Genomic DNA, 15,337 nt, shown 5'->3' on the forward strand with positions numbered 1-15,337 from the left:
CATATTACAAAGAGAGAGAGAGAGAGAGAGCGTAAAAGTACGAATTAGACTAGGACGAATAAGAATGTTGGATAATTGAATTTGAAGATTAAATAAATTTCCTCCTGTTGTTATTGCTGTCTGAAGTCCTTTAAAGGTTTTAATTTTCTTTCAGAAACTCATAGCAGGTGGGTTAGACAACATTTTTACAATTATCATTAAGATAAAAAGGCTGATTGACATATGTAAACAACTTGTATATATATAGATTTCATTCGAATCAATTTAATGTTGTTACTTGATTACGGCATGTAGGTTCCATTCCGTTTTTGTGCATTGGTAACATAATACAGTTTCTTTACTTCGTCTTGTGCCTCTTTCGTTGTTATGCACCCCCAAGATGATGTATCAGCTGGTTTTACATCAAAGAAAAAATTCCCAATTCTGCACATGACCTTATGTGTTATGTGTTTCCATAGAATTGAATTCATATTACTTTCTATTATGTTCCAGCTGGAGTATGGCTCACCAAGTTTATGATAGTTCTTATACTTGATTTTCTTATCACTTTTACCGCCTCTGTAGTATTTCTCCGACGCGACAAGATTGCTACAAATGTCTAAGCTGAATTCGTGTGTTTTTAAAACATAAACATGTCCGAATCCTTGCGGGTGGTAAGCGCGGGAGAAATGTCTTGGGTCGTCGTATGTGTGATCACTGTCGCATAGTAATTTTCCGCCGGCCGGTGTTTCTTTGTAATTGTGTTTTGTATTTAAGTGCAGTATTCTATTCAGACCTTCCTACACGATCCAATTTATATGACAGATAATATATGAACACCTATGCTATACCTTGAACATTTTGAAATGTTAAATTGGTTGATTCAATTTTCGCATGTGTCAAGAGCATAATTTAGATAAACATTTACATTATTAAAATTCCGACTGGTGCGATTAAAATGACCAAAATTGATAGTGCATGGTTTCAAAAGTTCTTTCCATTTAGAATGTTTTTTTAGAAAAGATTATTACCAATTTATATTTTCCATAGCCGCTTTACACCCTTCTTATAGTACAGATGTTTACGTTACTTGTTAGTTAATTTTGATTTCAATTGGAAATTGTACAGCGTTTACGACCAAAGTTTTCACAAGTGCTCACACTTCTCACAGTGCTTGAGCTTAGATCAGCGCGAAATGCAAGAAAATAATTAAACAGTTATTTAACACAAATGATATGGTAAGATGTAAAGAGAAAAAGTATATTTCATGTTTCATGTTACAATCTATTATTACTTCATGCAGTTACATAATATGTTTAAGTAATAGATAAAGGAAATCATATCATTTTTAAAAAGATTAGTATAAAGCAAGACGTTCCGATTAGCCAATTGTAACAGTTAGCATTAGATTTTCGGATCTTACAGAGCAAATTTAACTTACTTTCGAAGCTATGATTTCCCTCTTAAACTGTAATCAATAATGATCAATAATGATCAATAATGATCAATAATGATCAATAATGATCAATAATGATCAATAATGATCAATAATGATCAATAATGATCAATAATGATCAATAATGATCAATAATGATCAATAATGATCAATAATGATCAATAATGATCAATAATGATCAATAATGAACAGTAGTAATCAGTAGTAATTAATGGAATTGTCAATGAAACAATAAAATTGTCTGTTCTTCTTACTTTTCCGAACCTAAAATAAATGTTAGAAAGTAGAAGTACATAAATATGCAGTATACCATTAATCTGCACGAATAAAATGCTTCTGGATACCGGCTAATCTCCATACTTTCCGTCTATGCCGGAAATCTATTCACAACGCTTGGCAAAAATTATTACATTAGAAGTAAATACAATAACGAAATTGAAATGTAGATTTTTTAGTTAAGTATAAAAAAATGAACGGTCTTGCGAATGAGGAACGAATCTTAACAAACACACAACATTCAGCCTCAACCTTTGTGTAGATAAAGGTCGTTTGAAACTGTAATGAAAGTCTAACAACATACATGAATTGCACGTCTTGGCACATAACACTTTCATCTTCTTTTCTTCTATTTCACATTTCCCATCATCTTTCCAATATTTGCAAAAGTGGCCAAGGTGGGGATCATCCTCGCACGAATTCATATTTAAGTTGTAGTCTACAGAATTGGTCAAACAAATAATTAGTTAGCTATTAGTTGGTTATTTGTTGGTTATTGGCTGATAATTAGTTGGTTATTAGTTGGTTATTAGTTGGTTATAGACTGTTGTCAATTATATTTCAAATTATTCACTTTCTTATAACCAACAAAGACATAACTCTTAAGTCTAAAAAATAACTATTTATTTGGTGAATTTTGCAATGTTAGCAATAAGATTCATGTAGAGGAGATCTTTGTTTACGCTACGGAAAACCCGCAATTCACTTAAACATTTTCTTAAATCTCTGTCAAATATGCACAGCAAGTAAAAGATCTAACCCTTAAATTGTTCATTCATGTAGGTTACTGCTGGTATTTATAATAAATTATAAGCACTTACCACTAGGAACGCCACATGACTCAGCACAATATATTCTCATGATATTACCCTGTTTGAGCACCCAGTCGTGACAATCGGATTTAAAGCTATGGCAAAACGTACGGCTTTTTCCGGAAGTGTCATCTTTATAAACTGTGATGAAATTAACCAAAACAAACGTTTTTTATTCAACTTTTCTGAGATAGCTCAAAGAAGGACACAGGGCTTCTCTGTTGTAAGGTCAGTGGAAAAATCCAATTATGCAGATGGACAATAAAAAAAAAGAATCAAGCGATCTGCATGCAAAGACATTTTTAGACACCTTTATATAAAGCTTAAAACATTGATCAAGTATATGTACAGGTTGCAGAGATTTCGGGAATAAAAAAGTTAGTTGATTATGGCATCAACGTATTGTATATGGAAGCCGGTTTGCCGAGATCCGGCTAAGTGGTATTCTTGATGGAATTTTAAATTTTGTTGATATGGAGAGGCGGGTTGGGCCGCTTGCCTAGATCTCGCCTATATTACCCCAGATTTCCGCAAGCGAACTGAAAAAAGTTCCATGTAAACAGTAACAAAGCAGATTGGCTCGGCTAAGAGAAATGGTTTAATTATGCTCACGTAATCAAATTCTTTTGTTATGAAAATTATTTCTTTTACTCGGCATTATTTCATGTTTTTATTATTCAGAGCCAGCCCGCCTTCAGAGGTAGTTTTTTTTAATGTCAACACAAATTAGAGGCCGGCCCGGCAAGTGAGTCAAGTAGATTTGCCGAGCCAGCCCGCCTCATGATCTGCACACATAAAAAGGTCCTGCCAGCATAATTGCTTACCTTAGGAGAAAAATGTGGATTATAAAACGTAAAGTCGAATTTGATAACACTTTAGAAATGTTAGATTCTGCTGTATATCTTAATTTGTTTAGTCACACTCATTGATTGCCTCTCGTAACTTGAGATTTAACTTATCTACTAGCTTAGTTAAATTTGCATTGATCGTAACATTTCATAAAAAAATAATCAGAAAAGTTCCCCTTACTTTTGCATCCAGAATTTGCACCGTCGGTAGGAGCTACTGCAGCAGTTGTGTTATCCCAACAACAACCGAATTTTGTGAACGCACAGTCAGGTAGAGGTGGTAATTCCTTCGGAGCTAAAAAATATATATTTCTTAAAATTATAACTAGGGTTATGTTTAAAACAAAAATCTTATAGCTTTTTATTCCATTTTTAACAACTTTAAAGTAATCAATTTTGAATTCTCTGTATTTCTGTCCATTTACAAACATAAAAAGCAAGATTTTATCTGAGTTCAGTTGATAATGGTTTGGTCTAATGTTATTTACACCGCTTACAATTATTTTGCAAGTGAGCTATGAAAGGATTTGTTTGTTAATTTGGAACGCTAAACAAGTCAGCATGATCTTGAGACCAGTTGGTTTTAGTTAGAACTGAACTGGAGAATAAAAATGAAATTAATTTTGACGTGTTTAGGGTGTGAACACCTATTATCAAGACTTAAGTAATGAAATTATATAATATGGATTTCAATATAATATATATAAGAATATATTAATTGTAAAGTTATGTTTTTTCGAATAACAATAGCGGCATAGAACGTATGTTCTAATTTAAAATGAGTATATCACGCATAATGAACAGACTCTCTTTTAATTCGAGGTCAAAAAAATTATTCCCGTGAGCGAAAATAGTGAAATCATCGAAAGATAATTGTCGATTTTTACAAACCCGTAAGTAATCGCTAACAGCACTGTTGCTAGGCAACACAGATTTACTTTTTTCTTTGGACCGTCTGAAAGAAACTCGAAGCTAAAATTGTAATAACTGTCAATTTTTCAAAATATTTAAGAATTAAAAAACAGATTCATTTATCCAGACGGTTAACAGTTGCCAATAATAATATTTTTTTCGTGATTTCTATCGCTATACCACAACATAATCAATCTTCGTGCGATTAGTTTGGCATCAAAATTATTAAATTAACAGGCCAGAAACATTTAACAATCGAACGAGCAATGTTGAGAAGAAAACATTTCACCTTTTTTACACAAATTTGTTCTGCACAAGGTTAAACAAATATGTTTTTTGTCATACTATTGAACTAACAGTTTTGCTGTTTTGAACTTAAATTTTTTTCTTAATTATTTTCAATAAAAAATGTGTAACAGAGACGTGTGACATCACAATAAAGAGAAAGCCCTTTAGAATTGTTTTCAAATTTTGGTCACTTGCTTGGCTAATGTGTAAAAATGCTGAAGTATATATCATATTCAGCACAAAACGATGTAAACGAAACTAGCACGACTAGCAAGAAAAATATGAAAAGGACTTCTTTTATGGAAAGGACCAAGTTATCCAGTCTGGTTTTATAATCAACACTGAAATAACTAAGTTTTAATCAGAAGACGTACAAACAATTAATTCTTTCTTAAATCTTCTTTCTTTTATCAGCATTGAAATTCATGGGGAGGAACCCCAGACACAATGTTGTAGAAAGTTAAAGAAATAAAACTTTAAAACTATGGATAATATTAATATATTCTTACCACAAAGTTGACATGTACCTCTGCAGTGTGCTCTTGCTGATTCTTTATACTTTTTGCAAATGTGTACTTTCGTTGCAGCTAATTTACAGAAGTCAGAATTCGGAGAGAAATCCAAACATGGTCCTAAAAATTAAAAACAACGGGATTGTTTAAAATTCAAAAAAAATCTAGAGACACAAAACTACTGAGCACTATTCTACTATGTTGTTCCACAATTTGGTTGTATTTTTTCCAAAGAAAACCTATATTAAAAGGGTTAGTGTGAACACGGTTATGTTGGTTTGAGTGAACATGTATATTTTCATATGTGATTTTTTGCATATATTTTTTATAAGAGATAACAGAGTTTTTGAATTTGCACTAATGGTTGTAATGTTAGCTTGATAGCTGGCTAAGTTTGCACTAATTCAATATCTTCGGAACTGAAACTCCGTTGTTTCATCCCTTTCAAGTATGTCCAAAGTCATGTTAAATGCAAAAAAAGATGAATTTTTTTAGTTAAATTATATTACTACAGGAACATAGGCTTCAGAGAATGAGATTAAAATATGAGGCTTACCATCAAACTGCCTCAAGTATCCAACAAAATCTTTTGTTATCAGTTGAGAGTGAACACTACAGAACGTTACCGCTACTGCCAGTAAGAAGAAAAAGCAAGCCATCACAAAACCAAATACTGATAATAATGATCACCAAAGAGAACTGTCAGTTATCAATCTTCAATGAGATTGACTGAATGATCAACACCGAGTCCTTTTATACCTTTAGTGGGTTGCACTAATCATGTGTGCGATATTAAATGCGGAAACAAGTAGCACCAATCGATAATATTTTGGAAAGTGCGAGATGAGAAAATATGTTTCGAATGTTATGATTTCTTCATAACAAATTAAAGAAAGTTATACAAGTTAGTAACTTATGAAACAAAATTCGGGAACGAATCACAACGCATCAATAATAAATCCGAAACTGCGAGATAAGAGATCACGTTTCGAATGTTTTTGAAGTTTCGAAACAAACTTAACATCATATTTGATACTATTTATTATAAATTAGCAACCTGTGCGTCACGAAATGCGGAAATACGTTGTCCCATCGGTGGTGTTTTCGAAACTACAAAAGTTACGTGTTTCCGATTCTTCGGAACAAATTTAAATCATTTTATGTGGCAAGGTGTTAATATCTTTTAAAACCTTCCTTGTGAATCTAAAAGCTGCAAACATTATAAACAACAATAAAAGAAAATTGTTGAAAACAGTAATCTTTTCGTTCTAATAAGCTTACGGGGGATCGAAAACACTGAAAAATTAATAATAATAATAATCTTCTTATTAAGGGGGATTTTCACGTAGCGAATTGAACGGCGAATTCGACGGCGAATTCGATGGCGAATTCCCTTTTTAATTTTCACGACAAAATAAATTGGGCGCTAAATTCATTGTTTACATTAGTTAACCGCGTTCTGATTGGTCAAAAACTAGCAGCGAAACCTTTAGCCGCGAAAAAGTAGGAACTGTTTCTACTTTTCAGCGAAGCGAATATTGCGATGCAAAATCAAAACAAACAAAACTGGGCATGCTCAGATACAATTTGCCGTCGAATTCGCAGTTTAATTCGCTTCGTGAAAATCTCCCTTTATGGACCTATAAGTAATAGAAGAACGCCGATTTTACCAAATATACTTCACTTAACTTTATTGATCATAAATTTGAGTTATTTGTCGAAACAATTGGTAAATGTGCTTGATGTAGAGCTAACAGAATGGCTTTGGTGTTTTCGACAGTGCTTTCTCCGTTTTCGACGTCTTCATTAGGCTAGCTATTGTTATTGTTGTAGTTTAACCCTATTGGGTTGGAGACTTTTTACCCAGGCTATCGCAGAAATTCGACGCCATTTTGCTTCTTGTCATTGTGCTGATGAATTCTTATACAAAAAACGCAGTGAATTTACAATATCAACATTTCTTGTTGTTTTTCTGACGGAGTGATTCGAGATATTGGATTTTTTTTAGCTAACTAGATTTTGAGTCTAGCTGTCTGTATGTGACTAGCTAGCTATGATTTACTGTTTCTCCAGTAGTGTTATTTGTTTACAAATATAACCACCATTTTGGTTGCTTTGAGAATTGAACTGTGCGGTATAAAGCCCTTTGTGAAGGCTTTTCAGCCAATCAGCGTTGTGGATTTCCCGTTTGAACAGAATGAAAAAGTTATAAATAATGCTAAAGTTTGTTTGTAAATATCCTTACTTTCAACATTTCGAAAAGCAAAAGAAAAGTCCCTTTTATTATCCATATTGCTCAGTATGTGCAAGAAAATACAAACCCACGACAAGACTTCTGTTGTTGTTATTGTTATTGTTATTCCTGTTGCTTGTTTATTTGATTACAATGCAAATCTTATTTCTCTAGAACGGTAACTAAATTCCATTGTTTAAGCGTGAATGATTCGTAACGCTTGGATTCACACAAGTAAAGCAATGAGAGATGTGAACATAAAGCATATAAATGAAATCCCAGCTTTCCGTTTTACACTACAGAAGCAAATTTACGAGTAAGCGAGTGAATATACCATAATTATCATCGAGCTGGCGGGTAAAACTACTGGTGATAATAAAAAAAGCATTTATTTTTTGATTTACCAATTAAAACAAATGAATGACTTAGGTTTTGTATTTTTGTGCAAAGGAAACTGGCTTTAAAAATATAGAAATAAAACACTTAACTTTTATTCGCTGTTTTATCCATTTAACTTATTTTTCCCGCCGTTTGAATGAAATTAAGTACAATTAGTTTTGTTATTAAACGAAGTTCAGTTCTTGTTCATAGATATTGATGCGCGTATGTCGAGTTTTTGGAACTGTTTCCGGAAAGAATAGCAATTTATTGTTTTTGCTGTAAATTTGTTATTATTTTTAAACATAGAGATATTACCACAGATTCCTTTGTGGTGTATATATAAGTTGTTTCGACGAGCATTACAGCTAGTTGTGTTTACTTTTAGATTTCCCGCCCTTTTTCTGCTATGAAATCGACCATTTGCGAATGCAATTAGAACTTCCTCAATTTCTTAAATGTAGTCTTAGTTGAAAAAACTAACTCGCTAATTTTAGCCCAATTTTTCGGTGTAAAAAGCTTGGCTTGTCTTCACGATATCGTGAATGTTAACACAAAATGTCGGCAAAAAAACAATAACAAATGAAGTTTCAGATAAAGGTTGCAGTTACCGCAAGCTCTGAGTTTGGGTGCAATTCTACTAACTGGAAGGTGACAACTTTGACTGAACAAGTATCTATTTTATCAACGATTAGCGATACGTGACAGTGAGGCGAGTATAAAATATGCTGCCCATATCGTATCTAATCTCAATAGACAAGCGTGATCTTTTGGTATATATGTGTCGATAAGTGAAAGGTAGGATTCAATTTTTTTGTAATATACGTATTAAAAAGTAAACAAACAAAAAAATAATTAAGAATAGTTGTCTTTTGCACCAATCGTTGAAACTGAAATTATGCATTGCCTTGCGATACGTTGTATTTCTAAGTGGAAATCCGGCTTAAATTAGTGCGATATTTCAATGTTTTTAAAATTTAAATTTAATAAACACACATCTTAACGCACAAAAGAATTATTAAAACATGTGATAAGTACGTCCACCTTTCTCACAACTAACAAGCAAATTCTGTTCATCTGCAGATTATCATACAGATTATTCACAAAAAATATATATACATTCAATCAATCGTCTTTTTATGTACATATAAGATAATAATTAAGTATTTAGCCTCCTTCTCCCGCCTTCCGTCAACCAATGTCAACTTTGCTTTTAACCGCTCTCCCAGAGTTGACATCCTCTTTTGGAAAGAGACCCACCAAGTCGAGATGTTCATACATATTTGAACTCATGATAAATTTATTGACTTTACTTAAACGAAAAAACTTTCAAATAAAACGCCGAAAATACTGTAAAAACACTTTTATAAGAACAATTTACTAAATTGGGAAAATCAAGGATTTAACTATAAAAAGTGACGTCAAAAGTAGGACCACCTCCATTGTAAGTTCGGAATTGCCATTTATAATTTTCTTTCAATTTTTGTTTCAAAAAAAACATATTACAAAGAGAGAGAGAGAGAGAGAGAGCGCTTAAAGTACGAATTAGACTAGGACGGATAAGAATGTTGGATAATTGAATTTGAAGATTAAATAAATTTCCTCCTGTTGTTATTGCTGTCTGAAGTCCTTTAAAGGTTTTAATTTTCTTTCAGAAACTCATAGCAGGTGGGTTAGACAACATTTTTACAATTATCATTAAGATAAAAAGGCTGATTGACATATGTAAACAACTTGTATATATATAGATTTCATTCGAATCAATTTAATGTTGTTACTTGATTACGGCATGTAGGTTCCATTCCGTTTTTGTGCATTGGTAACATAATACAGTTTCTTTACTTCGTCTTGTGCCTCTTTCGTTGTTATGCACCCCCAAGATGATGTATCAGCTGGTTTTACATCAAAGAAAAAATTCCCAATTCTGCACATGACCTTATGTGTTATGTGTTTCCATAGAATTGAATTCATATTACTTTCTGTTATGTTCCAGCTGGAGTATGGCTCACCAAGTTTATGATAGTTCTTATACTTGATTTTCTTATCACTTTTACCGCCTCTGTAGTATTTCTCCGACGCGACAAGATTGCTGCAAATGTCTAAGCTGAATTCGTGTGTTTTTAAAACATAAACATGTCCGAATCCTTGCGGGTGGTGAGCGCGGGAGAAATGTCTTGGGTCGTCGTATGTGTGATCACTGTCGCATAGTAATTTTCCGCCGGCCGGTGTTTCTTTGTAATTGTGTTTTGTATTTAAGTGCAGTATTCTATTCAGACCTTCCTACACGATCCAATTTATATGACAGATAATATATGAACACCTATGCTATACCTTGAACATTTTGAAATGTTAAATTGGTTGATTCAATTTTCGCATGTGTCAAGAGCATAATTTAGATAAACATTTACATTATTAAAATTCCGAGTGGTGCGATTAAAATGACCAAAATTGATAGTGCATGGTTTCAAAAGTTCTTTCCATTTAGAATGTTTTTTTAGAAAAGATCATTGCCAATTTATATTTTCCATAGCCGCTTTACACCCTTCTTATAGTACAGATGTTTACGTTACTTGTTAGTTAATTTTGATTTCAATTGGAAATTGTACAGCGTTTACGACCAAAGTTTTCACAAGTGCTCACACTTCTCACAGTGCTTGAGCTTAGATCAGCGCGAAATGCAAGAAAATAATTAAACAGTTATTTAACACAAATGATATGGTAAGATGTAAAGAGAAAAAGTATATTTCATGTTTCATGTTACAATCTATTATTACTTCATGCAGTTACATAATATGTTTAAGTAATAGATAAAGGAAATCATATCATTTTTAAAAAGATTAGTATAAAGCAAGACGTTCCGATTAGCTAATTTTAACAGTTAGCATTAGATTTTCGGATCTTACAGAGCAAATTTAACTTATTTTCGAAGCTATGATTTCCCTCTTAAACTGTAATCAATAATGATCAATAATGATCAATAATGATCAATAATGATCAATAATGATCAATAATGATCAATAATGATCAATAATGATCAATAATGATCAATAATGATCAATAATGAACAGTAGTAATCAGTAGTAATTAATGGAATTGTCAATGAAACAATAAAATTGTCTGTTCTTCTTACTTTTCCGAACCTAAAATAAATGTTAGAAAGTAGAAGTACATAAATATGCAGTATACCATTAATCTGCACGAATAAAATGCTTCTGGATACCGGCTAATCTCCATACTTTCCGTCTATGCCGGAAATCTATTCACAACGCTTGGCAGAAATTATTACATTAGAAGTAAATACAATAACGAAATTGAAATGTAGATTTTTTAGTTAAGTATAAAAAAATGAACGGTCTTGCGAATGAGGAACGAATCTTAACAAACACACAACATTCAGCCTCAACCTTTGTGTAGATAAAGGTCGTTTGAAACTGTAATGAAAGTCTAACAACATACATGAATTGCACGTCTTGGCACATAACACTTTCATCTTCTTTTCTTCTATTTCACATTTCCCATCATCTTTCCAATATTTGCAAAAGTGGCCAAGGTGGGGATCATCCTCGCACGAATTCATATTTAAGTTGTAGTCTACAGAATTGGTCAAACAATTAATTAGTTAGCTATTAGTTGGTTATTTGTTGGTTATTGGCTGATCATTAGTTGGTTATTAGTTGGTTATTAGTTGGTTATAGACTGTTGTCAATTATATTTCAAATTATTCACTTTCTTATAACCAACAAAGACATAACTCTTAAGTCTAAAAAATAACTATTTATTTGGTGAATTTTGCAATGTTAGCAATAAGATTCATGTAGAGGAGATCTTTGTTTACGCTACGGAAAACCCGCAATTCACTTAAACATTTTCTTAAATCTCTGTCAAATATGCACAGCAAGTAAAAGATCTAACCCTTAGATTGTTCATTCATGTAGGTTACTGCTGGTATTTATAATAAATTATAAGCACTTACCACTAGGAACGCCACATGACTCAGCACAATATATTCTCATGATATTACCCTGTCCGAGCACCCAGTCGTGACAATCGGATTTAAAGCTATGGCAAAACGTACGGCTTTTTCCGGAAGTGTCATCTTTATAAACTGTGATGAAATTAACCAAAACAAACGTTTTTTATTCAACTTTTCAGAGATAGCTCAAAGAAGGACACAGGGCTTCTCTGTTGTAAGGTCAGTGGAAAAATCCAATTATGCAGATGGACAATAAAAAAAAAGAATCAAGCAATCTTTATGCAAAGACATTTTTAGACACCTTTATATAAAGCTTAAAACATTGATCAAGTATATGTACAGGTTGCAGAGATTTCGGGAATAAAAAAGTTAGTTGATTATGGCATCAACGTATTGTATATGGAAGCCGGTTTGCCGAGATCCGTCTAAGTGGTATTCTTGATGGAATTTTAAATTTTGTTGATATGGAGAGGCGGGTTGGGCCGCTTGCCTAGATCTCGCCTATATTACCCCAGATTTCCGCAAGTGAACTGAAAAAAGTTCCATGTAAACAGTAACAAAGCAGATTGGCTCGGCTAAGAGAAATGGTTTAATTATGCTCACGTAATCAAATTCTTTTGTTATGAAAATTATTTCTTTTACTCGGCATTATTTCATGTTTTTATTATTCAGAGCCAGCCCGCCCGCCTTCAGAGGTAGTTTTTTTTAATGTCAACACAAATTAGAGGCCGGCCCGGCAAGTGAGTCAAGTAGATTTGCCGAGCCAGCCCGCCTCATGATCTGCACACATAAAAAGGTCCTGCCAGCATAATTGCTTACCTTAGGAGAAAAATGTGGATTATAAAACGTAAAGCCGAATTTGATAACACTTTAGAAATGTTAGATTCTGCTGTATATCTTAATTTGTTTAGTCACACTCATTGATTGCCTCTCGTAACTTGAGATTTAACTTATCTACTAGCTTAGTTAAATTTGCATTGATCGTAACATTTCATAAAAAAATAATCAGAAAAGTTCCCCTTACTTTTGCATCCAGAATTTGCACCGTCGGTAGGAGCTACTGCAGCAGTTGCGTTATCCCAACAACAACCGAATTTTGTGAACGCACAGTCAGGTAGAGGTGGTAATTCCTTCGGAGCTAAAAAATATATATTTCTTAAAATTATAACTAGCGTTATGTTTAAAACAAAAATCTTATAGCTTTTTATTCCATTTTTTAACAACTTTAAAGTAATCAATTTTGAATTCTCTGTATTTCTGTCCATTTACAAACATAAAAAGCAAGATTTTATCTGAGTTCAGTTGATAATGGTTTGGTCTAATGTTATTTACACCGCTTACAATTATTTCGAGGTCAAAAAAATTATTCCCGTGAGCGAAAATAGTGAAATCATCGAAAGATAATTGTCGATTTTTACAAACCCGTAAGTAATCGCTAACAGCACTGTTGCTAGGCAACACAGATTTACTTTTTTCTTTGGACCGTCTGAAAGAAACTCGAAGCTAAAATTGTAATAACTGTCAATTTTTCAAAATATGTAAGAATTAAAAAACAGATTTATTTATCCAGACGGTTAACAATTGCCAATATTAATATTTTTTTTCGTGATTTCTATCGCTATACCACAACATACCCAATCTTCGAGCGATTAGTTTGGCATCAAAATTATTAAATTAACAGGCCAGAAACATTTAACAATCGAACGAGCAATGTTGAGAAGAAAACATTTCACCTTTTTTACACAAATTTGTTCTGCACAAGGTTAAACAAATATGTTTTTTGTCATACTATTGAACTAACAGTTTTGCTGTTTTGTTTTTTTCTTAATTATTTTCAATAAAAAGTGTGTAACAGAGACGTGTGACATCACAATAAAGAGAAAGCCCTTTAGAATTGTTTTCAAATTTTGGTCACTTGCTTGGCTAATGTGTAAAAATGCTGAAGTATATATCATATTCAGCACAAAACGATGTAAACGAAACTAGCACGACTAGCAAGAAAAATATGAAAAGGACTTCTTTTATGGAAAGGACCAAGTTATCCAGTATGGTTTTATAATCAACACTGAAATAACTAAGTTTTAATCAGAAGACGTACAAACAATTAATTCTTTCTTAAATCTTCTTTCTTTTATCAGCATTGAAATTCATGGGGAGGAACCCCAGACACAATGTTGTAAAAAGTTAAAGAAATAAAACTTTAAAACTATGGATAATATTAATATATTCTTACCACAAAGTTGACATGTACCTCTGCAGTGTGCTCTTGCTGATTCTTTATACTTTTTGCAGATGTGTACTTTCGTTGCAGCTAATTTACAGAAGTCAGAATTCGGAGAGAAATCCAAACATGGTCCTAAAAATTAAAAACAACGGGATTGTTTAAAATTCAAAAAAATTCTAGAGACACAAAACTACTGAGCACTATTCTACTATGTTGTTCCACAATTTGGTTGTATTTTTTCCAAAGAAAACCTATATTAAAAGGGTTAGTGTGAACACGGTTATGTTGGTTTGAGTGAACATGTATATTTTCATATGTGATTTTTTGCATATATTTTTTATAAGAGATAACAGAGTTTTTGAATTTGCACTAATGGTTGTAATGTTAGCTTGATAGCTGGCTAAGTTTGCACTAATTCAATATCTTCGGAACTGAAACTCCGTTGTTTCATCCCTTTCAAGTATGTCCAAAGTCATGTTAAATGCAAAAAAAAATGAATTTTTTTAGTTAAATTATATTACTACAGAAACATAGGCTTCAGAGAATGAGATTAAAATATGAAGCTTACCATCAAACTGCCTCAAGTATCCAACAAAATCTTTTGTTATCAGTTGAGAGTGAACACTACGGAACGTTACCGCTACTGCCAGTAAGAAGAAAAAGCAAGCCATCACAAAACCAAATACTGATAATAATGATCACCAAAGAGAACTGTCAGTTATCAATCTTCAATGAGATTGACTGAATGATCAACACCGAGTCCTTTTATACCTTTAGTGGGTTGCACTAATCATGTGTGCGATCTTAAATGCGGAAACAAGTAGCACCAATCGATAATATTTTGGAAAGTGCGAGATGAGAAAATATGTTTCGAATGTTATGATTTCTTCATAACAAATTAAAGAAAGTTATACAAGTTAGTAACTTATGAAACAAAATTCGGGAACGAATCACAACGCATCAATAATAAATCCGAAACTGCGAGATAAGAGATCACGTTTCGAATGTTTTTGAAGTTTCGAAACAAACTTAACATCATATTTGATACTATTTATTATAAATTAGCAACCTGTGCGTCACGAAATGCGGAAATACGTTGCCCCATCGGTGGTGTTTTCGAAACTACAAAAGTTACGTGTTTCCGATTCTTCGGAACAAATTTAAATCATTTTATGTGGCAAGGTGTTAATATCTTTTAAAACCTTCCTTGTGAATCTAAAAGCTGCAAACATTATAAACAACAATAAAAGGAAATTGTTGAAAACAGTAATCTTTTCGTTCTAATAAGCTTACGGGGGATCGAAAACACTGAAAAATTAATAATAATAATAACCTTCTTATTAAGGGGGATTCTCACGTAGCGAATTGAACGGCGAATTCGACGGCGAATTCGATGGCGAATTCCCTTTTTAATTTTCACGACAAAATAAATTGGGCGCTAAATTC

General features: G+C 32.7%; 1 protein-coding gene across 1 annotated transcript; it reads right to left on the bottom strand.

Annotated features, from left to right (window-relative positions):
• Positions 1-4,734: 4,734 nt before the first annotated feature.
• LOC130629602 (uncharacterized) lies at positions 4,735-5,782 on the bottom strand. Its single transcript, XM_057442856.1, has 2 exons — positions 5,640-5,782; positions 4,735-5,203 (listed from the first exon to the last, which is right to left on the bottom strand). The coding sequence occupies exons 1-2, from the start codon at positions 5,740-5,742 to the stop codon at positions 4,995-4,997; spliced, it is 312 nt and encodes a 103-aa protein (XP_057298839.1). The 5' UTR covers positions 5,743-5,782; the 3' UTR covers positions 4,735-4,994.
• Between the last annotated feature and the right edge of the window lie 9,555 nt (positions 5,783-15,337).

Source organism: Hydractinia symbiolongicarpus, chromosome 2, assembly GCF_029227915.1.
Source record: "Hydractinia symbiolongicarpus strain clone_291-10 chromosome 2, HSymV2.1, whole genome shotgun sequence".
Classification (NCBI taxonomy): Eukaryota; Metazoa; Cnidaria; class Hydrozoa; order Anthoathecata; family Hydractiniidae; genus Hydractinia; species Hydractinia symbiolongicarpus.

Coding starts and splice junctions, on each gene's coding strand:
- LOC130629602 (XM_057442856.1), bottom strand. CDS start 5,742: ATGGCTTGCTTTTTCTTCTTACTGGCAGTAGCGGTAACGTTCTGTAGT. Junction 5,204..5,639: donor ATACTTGAGGCAGTTTGATG/GTAAGCCTCATA, acceptor TTTAATTTTTAG/GACCATGTTTGGATTTCTCT.